Source organism: Panthera uncia (genome assembly GCF_023721935.1).
Source record: "Panthera uncia isolate 11264 chromosome A1 unlocalized genomic scaffold, Puncia_PCG_1.0 HiC_scaffold_16, whole genome shotgun sequence".
Classification (NCBI taxonomy): domain Eukaryota; kingdom Metazoa; phylum Chordata; class Mammalia; order Carnivora; family Felidae; genus Panthera; species Panthera uncia.
This window is the reverse complement of record NW_026057576.1, coordinates 11,436,202-11,450,842: the sequence shown is the minus strand read 5'-3', so window position 1 is coordinate 11,450,842 and position 14,641 is coordinate 11,436,202. Positions and strand designations below refer to the sequence as shown.

Here is a 14,641-nt window from a genome sequence, read left to right as displayed (position 1 = left end):
TAAGATACACTAATTTTTAAAGAAATACAAAATAACATAAGTTTGCCAATAATCACAGTAAAATAAACTACCATGTAAAAATCAGAATGACTCTCAAAACGTACTTTTCCAGGAGTAAAAAACGATTTCATTTCTGGAGGCAGATAATTTTTGGTGTTACTGAAATTCTACAAGCAGGAGAAAAAGTTGTAGTTAGTGAATAATCAAACACTATACAAGAAGTGCTTCAAAGCCAACAAAGCATATAACAGATTTTGTTTTAAAGTACATAATAAAAGACATACTTCAATAATAAGTTCAAACACAAAATTTCAGTCACGGATTTTAAATACTATAATAAGCTTAAACTAACCTTCTACCAACTCCAATATTAACAAAACATATTTGAGCTCTAATGTGCTAGAGCTCTCTGTAAGTGCATCAGAAAACACATGCTTCTGTAAAAAAAAAAACAACTCTCCAGAAGAGACCACATTTACTCCTGTTATCTTAATCATGACAGGGTGAAAGCAGACAGTCCCTCTTAGCTACTGGGTGAGCCTGTTCCACAAGGCTGTTGCAAATCTCTGTATGTTGGTTAAGACCTTAACTGCTATTTTACTTAGAAACAAACACAAACATAAAAACAAAAACGGTAGTGGTGCTTTCCAAACTCTCAGTCAATAGGCTTAGATGCATTATGAACCTCTAAGAGAATCTGGAAAACACCTTGTATAGCTCGTACAATACTAGGGGCACCTGGGTGGCTCAGTCGGGTTAAGCGTCTGACTTTGGCTCAGGTTATCTCACAGTTCGTGAGTTCGAGCCCCGCGTCGGGCTCTGTGCTGACAGCTCAGAGCCTGGAGCCTGCTTCAAATTCTGTGTCTCTTCCTCTCTGTGCCTCTCCCCTGTTTGCGCCCTCTCTCTCAAAAATAAAACATAAAACAAATTTTTTTTTTGTATTTCCTACAATACTTGAGTTTTGTACTGAGTTTGGGGAACATTCTTGTGGTATTCCCTGGGTCTCAAACCTGTTCCGGTGTCTGCCCTTGTTTCTTCATACCAGTTATAAATTTCAATCAAGGGCTTATAACTTCAGACTCTATCAGCATTCTCCTTCCCATTTTGGATCACTGGCCATTAACTGACAGATCTACATGCTTTGATCACATTTTTGCCTGTACTCGTAGACTGGCATAAAACTCCAAACACAAACTCTAGATAATCCTGATTAACCTCCGGACCTTGTTTGTGTCCTCCGATTTGGTCCATGTGCTAGTCTCGCACCACATTATTAAGACGCAAGCTGACCTTTCCACGACATTAGTAGTGCGCCAGCTCTTGATACTGATCCTTCCTAATCTTCCCCCAACCTAGTACTGAGAATACATTTTATTTCAATCTACACACACAAAATCTAAAATAACTACCTTGTCAGGCTGGGTGAAAAAACGAGCTGGTAGTACTGGGTCTTTAGGAGATTCCAAACTGTATGTGGTGCTCTTTGACATGATGATATTCATGGCAACATCACACACAGTGTACAGTTTCTGCAATGGTATTAAAGAAAATTAGGTACTTAAGGTGGCAGCCTTGACTCTGAATTAGGAGTAATTCTACAACATGCAGTTAGTACAGGCATACCTCAGAGATACTGCAGATTCGGCTCCAGACCACCACAATAAAGCAAATGTTTCAATTAAGTGAGTCAAATGAATTTTTTGGTTTCCCAGTGCATATAAAAGTTATGTTTCCACTATACTATGATCTATTGAGTGTGCAACAGCATTATGTCTAAAAAACAACGTACAATGTAATTACAGTACAAGTAATTAAAAACTTTTATTGCTAAAAACGTTAACCATCATCTGAGCTTTCGGTTACTTGCAAAATCTTTTTGCTGGAAGAGGGTCTTGCCTTAATGTTGACGGCTGCTGCTGATCAGTGGTGGCTGCCAAACGATGGAGTGACTGTAGTAATTTCTTAAAATAAGACAAAACTGTAGTTTGCTGTACTGACTGACTCTTCCTTTCACTAACAATTTCTCTGCAGAATGTGATGCTGTTTGATACCATTTTACCCACAGTGGAATTTTCAATATCGGAGTCAATCCTCTCAAACGCTGCTGCTGTTTTATCGACAAAGTTTGTGTAATATGCTCAATCCTTTGTTGTAATTTCAACAATCTTCACAGCATCCTCATCAGGAGCAGATTCCATCTAAAGAAACCACTTTCCTGGGGCGCCTGCGTGGCTCAGTCGGTTGAGCATCTGACTCTTGATTTTGGCTCAGGTCATGATCTCACGGTTCATGGGATGGAGCCCCAGGAAAGTGGTTTCGGTGCTGACAGCACAGAGCCTGATTGGGATTCTCTCTCTCCCTCTCTCTCTGCCCTTCTCCTGGCTCACAGTCTGTAAATAAATAAACATTAAAAAATAAATAAATAAACCACTTTCTTTGCTCATCCATGAGAAGCAACTCCAAATTCATTAAAGTCTTATCATGAAATTACAGCAATTCAGTCACATCTTTAGGCTCCATTTCTAGGTATAATTTTCTTGCTATTTCTACCACATCTGTAGTTACTTCCTCCACTGAAGTCTTGAACCCCCCTCAAAGTCATCCATGAGGGTTAGAATCAACTTCTTCCAAACTCCAGTCCATGTTGATAATTTGACTTCTTTCCATGAATCATGAATGTTCTTAATGAATGTACAGTGGAGAATTCTTTCCAGATTTTCATTTGACTTTACCCAGATCCATGAGAAGAGTCACTATCTCTGGTAGGTACAACCTTATGAATGTATTTCTTAAACAATAAGACTTGAAAGTTGAAATTATTCCTTGATCCCTGGGCTGCAGAATGGATGCTGTGTTAGCAGGCATGAAAATAGCATTAATCTCATTGTAGGTCTCCATCAGAGCCTTGGGGGTGACCAGGTGCATTATCAATGAGCAGTAATATTTTGAGAGAAATCTTTTTTTCTGAGGTCTCCACTATGGGCTTAAAATGTTCAGTAAAACATACTGCAAACAGATGTGCTATTTGTTTGGCTCTGTTGTTCCATTTATAGAGCACCGAGTAGACTTAGCGTAATTCTTAAGGGCCCTAGGATTTTCAGAATGGGAAATGAACACGGGCTTCAGCCTCAAGAGACCAGCTGCATTAGCCCCTAACAAGAGAGTCAGCCTGCCTTTTGAAGCCAGGCACTGACTTCTCTGTAGCTAGGAAAGTCCTCAATGGCATCTTCTCCCAACAGAAGGCTGCGTTAGAAAACTGTTATTTAGAGCAACCACCTTCATTAATTACCTTAGCTACATCTTCTGGACAACTTCTATGTCAGCACTGGCTGTTTCACTCCGTACTTTATCTTATGGAGATGGCTTCTTTCCTTAAGCATATGAACCAACCTCTGCTAGCTTCTTTCTTCTGCAGATTCTTCACCTCTCTCAGCCTTCACAGAATTACAGAGTTAGGGCCTTGCTCTAGATCAGGCTTTGGCTTAAGGGAATGCTGTGGCTGGTTTGATCTATCCAGGTCACTCAAACCTTCTCTGTATCAGCAATAAGAGTATTTCACTTTCTTATCATTTGTGTTCTCACTGAAGTAGCACTTTCAATTTCCTTTAAAAACTTGTTCTTGGCATGCACAACTTGGCTAACTATTTGGTACAAGAGGCCTAGCTTTCAGCCCATCTCAGTTTCTACAGGCCTTCCTCACTAACTCTCATCATTTCTAGCTTTTAATTTAAAGTGAGAGATATGCTACTCTTCCTTTCACTTGAGCACTTGGAGGCTACTGTAGGGTTAATTGGCCTAATTCCAATATTGTGTCTCAGGGAACAGGGAAGCTTGAAGAGAGGGAGAGAGGACGACTGGTGGCTACAACAGTCAAAACACACACATCAGTTAAGTTTGCCATCTTCTATATATGGGTGAAGTTTGTGGAACCCCAAAGCACTGATCACTGATCACAGTTCACCATAACATATATAATAGCAATGAAAAAGTTTACAATATTGCAGGAATTACCAAAATGTGACACAGGGACATGAAATAAGCAATAAGCAAATGCTGTTGGAAAAATGCTGCCAACAGACTTGCTCCATGCAAGGTTGTCACACACCTTCAACTTGTAAAAAAAAAAAAAAAAAAAAAAAAAATGCAATTATCTGCAAAGCGCATTAAAACAAGGTATGGCTGTGTGTAGTTTTCAGTACAATAGTGTAAGTTAAACTATTGTTTTCAATATTTCTAATTACTAATAGAAATACTAATTATTAAATAATAAAAAAGATTGATAATGTCTATACATACTATAGAAGTACCACACCCACACTCAAATGCTTAAATCAACAGGGAAGCATGATTATTTACAAAGAATTACATACTTCATTCATTTTTGCATCATCTGGTCCTTGGGCATCTTTTGTTTGTTTAATATTTTCTACCATCTTTCTGATAAACGCATGACTGTTATTTTCATTTTTAGCCATTAATATTTCTAGAACAAACCAAAGACATCTAAGAAAAAGGGAAGAAAAAGAAATGAAAAAATTAATTGTTAAATATAGATAAAATAATTCTTAATATAAATATAATAAACTCCACAAACGGAAAAAATTAAAAAGGAAAAAACAGCTATAAATCAAAAGAGAAAAAAAGGTATGTCACACATACAAATCACAACTTATCAGCAATGTAGGTGTGAATTCAAAAGACCCCTTCTCAAAATCTCAGTAATTTTTCCAAAGAGGCAGGTTAAAAAAGAACTTAAATGGTGGAAATGATGAAGTGATCTTAACCCCTAGCTATGACAGGGAAAGAAAACTGCCTAAAATAATAACCGGGCCATGGATAAAGTGAAGCCTCAAGCACCCCAGACAGCAGTCCTGATTGGACGTTTTCAAGAAAATATAACCACCTAAGTCAATAGTTAAGAATCTTCATGAATAAATTAGAGAGGAAAAAAACCATGGTTGACAACTACACATACTGTCTTTGCTTAAGAGGGAAAAAAAGAAAGTTTCACTAGCTCAGTTGAAGTTAATTACATACAACTCTGTTCAAGACCAAACCAAAAGTGCTTTGTGTCTTTACTATATAGACAGAATGGAACAGAGTTGTGGCACAGAGGAGAAAAGTAAAGTGAGAAGAGAGAAAAGTAAAGTGAGAAGCAAGGTATCATTCTAGAAGGGGAAAAATAATCTTAAGGATCTTGGGAATAGGATAAGTTCTTCTGGAGCAGCTCTCTGACAGAATGGGAAGAGTACTCAAGACTGTACTGGGCATTTTACAAATAAACCAAAAATATTTAGTAAATTCCAAAGAATATTAAATGTATTTCAAAAACCAAAGTTATCTGAGAAAGATGGTTAGAAGTCTTCATTAGTTACAATCACCCTAACACAGAACTCATTTTGGGAGAACTGCTTATTTTTAAAAAAACAGAAACTGTGGCTAAAAGAGGGTAGTAACAGCTTTTCCCTTGTCATAAAAAAGTTACCAGTAATCTGATTTTATTCTCTTGAGGTACCACAAATATTTATCAAATATTTCTATGAACTAAGACACCACCAGTTATTTTCCTTTAATAGGAAGCTAAAGGCATAATAAATTCATTTATTCAAAACCACAGACGTTTATCGTAACAGAAAGAGGACTAGGGTCTTAAGCTTAAAGAAGTATGGCGGTATTAGGAAGACTTCTCTAAATATTATTGTATTTCCCTATTCCACACCCAGGCATAGATGGTCTTTCTGCCTCTCAACAATAATCTTTGAAAAAATTACAAGTGCCATAAACTTGAGCTAGAAAAACACCAATGAAGTAGTTAAATGGGGTAGTTCCTTGGTAACCAACTTGGCCCATTACTAAATTAGACCATTCTCTCTTCCTACGGAGAAAGATAGTTAATGCAAAGAAAAAGTGCCATGTGAATAAAGGAGAGTATTAATTCGCCCACATGAAAATTTAGAGTTGTAGAAGAAAGCAGGAAAAGGTAAGAACTGGAATGGAAACTCTTAATGGACTACATCAATAGAAAACAAGTGCCAGAACAAAAGAGACACAGCAGTGCACTAATTATGCTAAATTAACTTTTGGGAAATCATATAGGAAATGAAATATGAAGATATGGTATGAAAAAAGAAAAACAAGAGAAGAAATAAGGGAAGAACGTGGAACTCCTAAGAAATTAATCTAATTAATTATAATGGCAATTCCATTATCAGCAACAAAGAGAAAACACTTTCAGAAAATATGAAAATGGAATGAAAAAGGTCTTACTCTTTAACATCTTTCAGTTGTTCAATATCCTGTACTTTGACATAATCTGGGTCATGTGCCAAAAGGTGAATTGTATACGGAACAACATACTCTGGTAGAAGAGACAATAATTTTTCTGAAAAAGAAAAAACAAAACACAAACATCCAGGTTAGAAAACCAAACCTTACACTTTGTCTCTGATACTGTATTTCTTGCATCCCAGTAGTTTCCCAAAATATGGCTACAAGAAAAATTTATTGAAATGTCCAGTGTTGAATTACACCATAAAGACTTTATTCATTCATCCATCATGTCCAATATTGAAATGCCTACTAAATGCACCATATGCTGAGCCTACAAAGACAAATATTTTCATTTTCAAACACACATGGTAAAAAGTGACCCAAACAAACTATATCTAAGAAAAAGAAACATAAGATCTATTTTTCTTGTGATTATGAGCAACCTTATGTTTAACACTCCCTTATTAAGCTGAGCAAAAAAATAAATAAATAAAATAATGCATCTTTCAATGTTAATATGGCACAAAAAATAAGAAGGTTGATACTACTTGAGATTATTTGTAAAAAAAGAACAGATCTAAGGTAATGGACTTCAGAGTTTCTAGGACATTTGAAGTAACAAACTTTTAGTTTAAATTCAAATATTTTTATATTTTGACCTGAGATCAGCATATTGCACTAGAGGTCAGAATGGTAATCCTAACTAGTTTTACCAAACATTAGTCAAAAAGACCAGGAGTCATATACTGAACAATTCCTTTTATATTTCCTACTTTCAAAATAAAATTCTAATTTTTTTTTAAGTTTATTTATTTTTGACAGAGACAGAGTGTGAGCATGAGCTGAGGAGAGGCAGAGAGAGAAGGAGACACAGAATCCACAGCAGGTTCCAGGCTCTGAGCTGTCAGCACAGAGCCCAACGCAGAGCTCGAACTCATGAACTGTGAGATCATGACCTGGGCTGAAGCTGGACGCTTAACTGACTGAGCCACCCAGGCGCCCCTCAAAATAAAATTTTAAATCAGATACTCAACTTGGCATATAATAAATACTACATGTGTCAATAAGACACCAAGTTTTATTTATTTCCTTATTGCTGAACTCTAAGAGAATAGTTGGTGTGTAATACTTATTTCAAGAAAATATAGAATACAGAAGAAAAAAGTAACAAGTTTCAAAACTCAGTGATATTCAAATTCAAATGTATCAAGTATTTATTCAATGCTTACTATTTTCTAGGCTTACTACTTTTATTGGGGCATATTAATTTTAAGTACAAAGATGAGTAAGACTAGATAAAGATCTCACAGGAAAGTGTAGAGACACAAACTATACTTCAATGTGAAAGGCGCCTTCAAGTAAGTATAGCTAACAAGTACCAAGTACTTCTTTGAACCACACATCATGCCAGGTGCTTTATACACATGACACTTAAATCCTCATGCTAACCATAAGAAATGAGTATAATTATACCAATTTTACAAATAAGGAGACTAGGGCTCAGATTGAGAAAGTAACCTGCCCCCAAACAACCAGTAAACAGAAGAGGGATTTGACTCCAGAGCTCTTATTCTCCAAGTTTGAGAAGGAAGAGAAAGAAAGAAGGCCCCAGTGATGCAGTAACACCAAAACTGTATTTTAAAGGATTCAAAAGGTGCAAACCACGCTTAGTTTTCTTTATATTTGTCTAGAAGGGCAGGCAATTTCCAGATAGAGTTGACAACAAAGTTAAAAGATGGTTGCACAAATTTCAAATAATCCATAGTATAAGATACACAAAATTTATAGGTAGCTTGAAACTCAGGCTGAGAGTAAGGACCATGCTAATGAGTTTCAACTAGATCCTATCAGCAATGAAGAATCAACATGGATTTCAAGCAAGAAGTACCATGATCCAACCTGTTTTAGAATGGTATTCTTGATAATGGTGTGTGGCACAGCTGGAGATGGGTCAGAGGCAAGGAAACACAACAGGAAGATGCTTGGAGTGTATTCAATTACCCAAGTGAAATATACCGGAGCTAAGGAGCTAAGGAGCTAAGGAGAGAGACATTCAAGTACCTAGAGGATTTGGTGACCAATAAGAGGAAAAAAGAAGGTACAAAAATAAAGGCCTGATTTTTGACTTGGGTAACTAGGTGGATTCTAATGCTGTTAAAAGAACTCAAGGGTGGCTTGAGCCTGGGTGGCTCAGTTGGTTGAGCCTCTGACTTCTGAGGGTCATGATCTCACGGACCGTGAGTTCGAGCCCCATGTTGGGTTCTGTGCTGACAGCTCAGAGCCTGGAGCCTGCTTCAGATTCTGTGTCTCCCCCTTTTTCTGCCCCTCCCATGCTCATGCTCTGTCTCTCCATCAAAAATAAACAAACATTTAAAATTTTTTTTTAAAAATACAATGAAGAACTCAGACACAAAAACTAATAACATAAATGGGATAAAATGAGATTAAAAACAAGCATATAAGCACCGGATATTAACATCAGCTACCAGTGAAAAACAATCAAAGATAAAAGACCTGTACTTTTTTAAATCTAAAAGACAGTACTTACACCACATGTGTGTTTGTGTGTGTGGCGCGCACGCGCATATTTCACTGTTTTATTAAAAGTATCTCCAATGTCATTGCTTATTTTCCTTGGCCATTCAGTCAGTTACATAAAGAAACATGGGCTGATATTTAAATACCTATGCATTTATATTTGTCAAATGAACTTTTTTAAAGGAAAACGATTACTGAAAATTAGTAACAACTTTGTATTTAATGATGGCCAATTAGAGTATAATAAATAGCAGTAACATCACTTTGTGTTCAGTAAAACTGCAACTGGCCAGAATAGCATACTTGCCATTTTCACATATGCTTACCACTAACGGCTGCATGCTGCTTCAGATACTCGCGTCTCACATTTATATTTTTGACCAGACACTGCCTAGCATGAGCTCTTCTCTCTTTTACAGGATCTTTTGCACAAAGCGCACAGATTGCCATATACTCAAGTGGAAGCCGTAATCGGGAGAGGCCTTTGTGAAGTTTCTGAGCAAACACTTGTCTTACTTGATAGCATTCATCCTGTAAAGACAGAATTATTCCACAGATTATTCACATGGCAACAAAGAATAAGTAACAACCTCACATACAAAATTTGAAGGGTAAAGGAGATCAAGTTTATGGACAACCACTGCTTCTGCTCACAAGACTGCGGGATTGTGACATGTTCATTTCAAGGCTGTAGTGTTCACAAGGTACCAAGTTACATGTGTTAGAAAATACTGAATATACTTTTAAAACAGATAAAGCTAGTACATATAAATCCATCCTAACTTAAGGTATTAAAAATAGTTTAAATACCATCTCCTATCTAGCTTTTGCACTTACTGAGCAAGATAAAACTGTCCAATTTATATATTTTAGCTTTAACAGTGAAAATACTATTCAGATTAAAATGGACAACTCTGAAGGCAAGAGTTACTAGTCAATTTCAGAAACACCAAATTACTTTTAGTCCTATAAATGAACCGATTGTTCATTACCACTGTGCCTGCTTTCCTCATACTAACTCCCTCTACTAAACCACCCATCTCCACTCTTCTAGCTAACTCCTCCTCATCTCTAACAACAGCTCCTGTATCTTCCAGTCTTTATCAGGCATCCAGCTATCCTCTCTTAGCACTCTGTGCGTATCTCCGGCATAGCATTCACTATACAGTATTAAAATGATTGGTTTATAGGTCTTACCCATCACGGCTCATTCCTTAAAGACAAGAACTATGCCTTTATTCACTTTTGAGCCTCTAAACCTAGCACAGTATCTGGCATATAGATTATCTATGGAATAAGCTATAGGACAAAGCTCAATATGACATTTGAGTCATATATGAAACGTATAAAGACCTTCATAATTACACCTTACCCTCCACCAATTAACACAAAGTGTGGTGTCTTTCATACTATTGCAATGTTATGCATACTATTTCTACTGTCTATAATGTACATTTTGGTTTTTTTCAAAACCTAGGTCATAACATCCTGCTCTTATCTTTAAATCCTTATTTTGTGTACCTTCTCCCTTTAATTTAGACTTGTTTATCTCTTTTTTTTTTTAAGTTTATTTTGAGATAGAGAGAGCACAAATATGAGCAGAGGAGGGGCAGAAAGAGAAGGAGAGAGAGAATTCCAAGGAAGCTCCCCCACTGTCACTGGAGTCCGATGCGGGGCTCAATCCCATGAACCGTGAGATCATAACCTGAGCTGAAATCAAGAGTCCGACACTTAACCATTTGAGACACCCAGGTGCCCCCAAATATCTATTTTTTTTTTAATTTATTTTTGGGACAGAGAGAGACAGAGCATGAACGGGGGAGGGGCAGAGAGAGAGGGAGACACAGAATCGGAAACAGGCTCCAAGCCATCAGCCCAGAGCCTGACGCGGGGCTCGAACTCACAGACCGCGAGATCGTGACCTGGCTGAAGTCGGACGCTTAACCGACTGCGCCACCCAGGAGCCCCCCAAATATCTATTTTTTAAGAAGTATTCTTGGGGCACCTGGGTGGCTTAGTCAGTTAAGGGTCCGACTCCTGGTTTCGATTTGGGTCATGGTCTCACAGGCCATGAGACTGAGCCCCATGTTGGGCTCTGCACTGACAGTGTGGAGCTGCTTGGGATTCTCTCTCTCTGCCCCCCCACTCTCTTTCCCTCCCCTGCTCGCTCATGCACTCCTCTCTAAAATAAAATTTAAAAAAAATAAGAAATTGAAGAGTATTCTAATTCCACAGAATTATTGTCAACCCTCACACCCAACAAAATAAAGTTGACATCAACTCATTCCTTCCTCAGTATTAAAACTCCCACGGGGTAGAGGAATCTTCATTATCTGATTATTCACCATGAAAATACCCAATTACAAACTGTGTAAGTCAAAATATCACAAATATATTCCCAGATGAACACACCATTCATTAAAAAATTAATCTCCAAACATCCCTTCCCCCTACTCAGATACATTCTCAACCAAGACCATGTTTTTGTTACTTTCTCACTAATCATTCAGGATCCAACAATATAAATTAATTACCGAATCATGGCAAAAGTAGTAGGATTCCCAAAATTTGTCATTAAAGTTAGGGAAGAACTGTTAAGTCATGTGCAAGGTAACTGTCACAGTTAATAATGAAAGAGGAGAAAACTAACAAGAATGATGACAAATAGGTACATCAAATAGAAAAGCATGTGAAGAAAAAACTTAAAATATGTCTTCCTAGGAACTGAGACAGCCTCCAAATGTTTGTTTTTTGCAAAGATGATTATCCTTTTGACTATGTTACAAAAGTTAAATGTGAAGTATGGAATAGAACAATACAATTTTTTTTGCAGGAAAAAAACATTCAAAAAAGCAAACATTTAATACTTTCATGGTTATGGTTCTAACCACTATTTGGTTCAATATAAGAAAAAAGAAGATGGTATCTAATACTACAAAACATTTTCCTCAAAGTTCCAATTAAAGCTTTTATTCACTAACTGTGAAATTAATTTGTCTGCATCTTAAGTAAATTCACTTTTAGTGCCCTTTCCTAGTACAAATTATCCTCAGAACTACTGACAGTGTCTTGCAAATAGTTCGATTACTTTGTGTATCACATTGTGTTATCAACACTTCTTTATATTTTCTGTTCTAAGAGCTTTTGTTCTTAAGGGCAGTAGCCATGGCTTTGTATTTTACAGAACCTAGAACAACATACAGCAGATAGCAGTACAAAGTAAATTTTTCATGAATTGCATTCAAATTCTAAAATACTTAATTATTAAATAATATTAAGATTCATATTATTGAATTTCTATTTCCCCAGATTTACTTTCTATTCAAATATACAAGAACCTCTGAGATACCTTTTTTTTTTTAATATGAAATTGTCAAATTGGTTTCTGTACAACACCCAGTGCTCATCCCAACAGGTGCCCTCCTCAATGCCCATCACCCACTTTCCCCTCCCTCCCATCCCCCATCAACCTCAGTTTATTCTCAGTTTTAATTTAGAGTCTCTTATGGTTTGGCTCCCTCCCTCTCTTTTTTTTTTCCCCCCTCCCCTCCCCGATGGTCTTCTGTTAAGTTTCTCAGGATCCACATAAGAGTGAAAACATATGGTATCTGTCGTTCTCTGTATGACTTATTTCACTTGGCATAACACTCTCCAGTTCCATCCATGTTGCTACAAAAGGCCATATTTCATTCCTTCTCATTGCCAAGTAGTATTCCATTGTATATATAAACCACAATATTACCTTTAAAGAACTCGAGTAAGAGAAATAAAGCAGACTTATATAAAAATAAATAAAGCATGATGCATGTATGTATCAAAAGACTGAAGATAAAATCTGTGGGGAATAAAAATGAGACCAGCTGTAAGAATCTGAGCAAGTTTTGTGGAGAAGGTTGTGTTGAAGCCTTGATTTGCAAAAAGGGTCAGAGATGGACTTGTGGAAATGGGAGAAGAAAGCAAACTACAGGCACATAAAAGAAAACAACTATTCAGTTTCACTGAAATGAAGGTAGGTAAGGGTAGTGGGTTAAACAAGATTTTTTAAGTGTATATTTGGACCCACAATATTAGAAGGGTTTGAAGAGCCAAACTGTAAAATACATGCAATTTTTCTTTCTTTTCTTTCTTTCTTTCTCTCTCTCTCTTTTTTTTTTTTTTTTTTTACAAGTATAAGCCCCTAAATATTTTTGACTGGGAAAATAATATGATTGGAACTGTGATAGGGAAATTTAAACCACAGCAGAAAAGTCTCCCAATAGTCCAGGTGAAAGCTAATGATGATTACAGTGGTAAGAATAGTTAAGAAGATATGAGTGAAAAGATATGACACAGGACAGATTATCTGCACTTCTGTAACAAGGCACAAGGACAAGCAAATAGTCAAATATAAATCATGTTTTTCAATCTAAGAATACCATTCGGATTTATTTAACGCTTACTGAGGCTCTACATGTCAGTAAAGAATAGACTTCAGAAAGATTATGAATTCAGTCTTAACATTCACAGACCATAAGAGTTTGAAATTTCTGTTTAGCCTTATAAGTGGCACCAGACTGACCTGCAAAAATGTTAAAATGTTGCTAGTACAGGGGTCACCTACGAAGAAAATAAGACAGCTAAAAAAGAATGTATAAGTGGAAAATTTGGTCATCAACAAATCCTTACAGAATGCATGCATTTAAAGGAAAACAGAACAAAAAAATGTAGTTAGAGAGGAACAACAAAAATTAGGAGATAGAAACCAGAGAGAATTTCAAGAATAAAGGTGCAGTGAGCTGTGTCAAATAATGCAGAAAGGACATGTATAATGAAGACTAACTAATATCACTGGATTCGAGGCCTTCAATAAAGCATTTTTGGAAAAACAAGAAAAGCAAATGCCAAAATGTGAGTAGTGAGGACTGAGAGATAAGTGGGTAAAAGAGACAAAGGTACAGATTACTCTTTGAGGTTTGGAGACTGAAAAAGAAGAGACAAGCACATGGTTTAGAAGCACAGCAGAAAGGTATTTTTCAGGAGAGTAACTGCGTATGTCCGTAAGTTGTGAGAATATGCTAATAACTTTCAACCATTAACACATGTTCCATAGTCAACAGTATTCCAAAGCAATCTTAAAACTTAGGCAATCTGAACTTTCACCTTGGGAATTTGGTGACTGAGATAGTAATACATAACATATATTGTGCTAGAAAATCTCTAGAAGTATGGATGCTTTTCACACATAGTGAATATTTAACGATTTGTACATACTTTTTACACACAATAAGTTTCAAACAAAGCCCATTTCTCTCACGTATTTCCATACTTCTGTAACAGTTTCCACTTTAAAACTGGTAGCACCAATACTTTTAGAAATATCAGACCAAGAATGTGATAAATCAACCGACTGTATCACCAATCTAAAAAAAAAATTACAAAGGTTTTCTTCTAAGAAATTTAATATATATTTTTAAACAATTTTCACTTTCTTGCAAAATTAGATTATTTCTAAAATTTAATGAGAAAAACTAAACCAGGAAATTATGGATTCCTCGAAATCTCATTTTCAAATGTTTTAGTATAATATCTGAATTACAACACTAAAACTAAAACAAAACAAAACAAAACAAGATTTGGAGATCTGGAATAGCTTTTTTAAAGACTAAAGTACCATATTCTGACAAAATGATTACAAAAAACAGGCAATTGCTTATGGCTAGGAGTTACACATAAGCACTAATTTAAAAATAAGCAGAGGGAAGGGTGGAAAGATTTTTCTTTCAAAATTACAATAATCCCTAAAATAAATGCCAAATTCTTATACATAAGACTACTTGGAAAAGAACAGGAAAAT

At 36.3% G+C, this 14,641-nt stretch overlaps 1 protein-coding gene across 1 annotated transcript in view; it reads right to left on the bottom strand.

Moving 5' to 3' along the window:
- Nucleotides 1–14,641, bottom strand: part of PDS5B (PDS5 cohesin associated factor B) — a 191,722-nt gene that overhangs the window by 15,986 nt on the left and 161,095 nt on the right. The window contains 5 exon segments of the mRNA XM_049646779.1: nt 105–167; nt 1,410–1,529; nt 4,371–4,503; nt 6,268–6,382; nt 9,135–9,339. Coding sequence (XP_049502736.1) covers nt 105–167; nt 1,410–1,529; nt 4,371–4,503; nt 6,268–6,382; nt 9,135–9,339 — 636 coding nt within the window.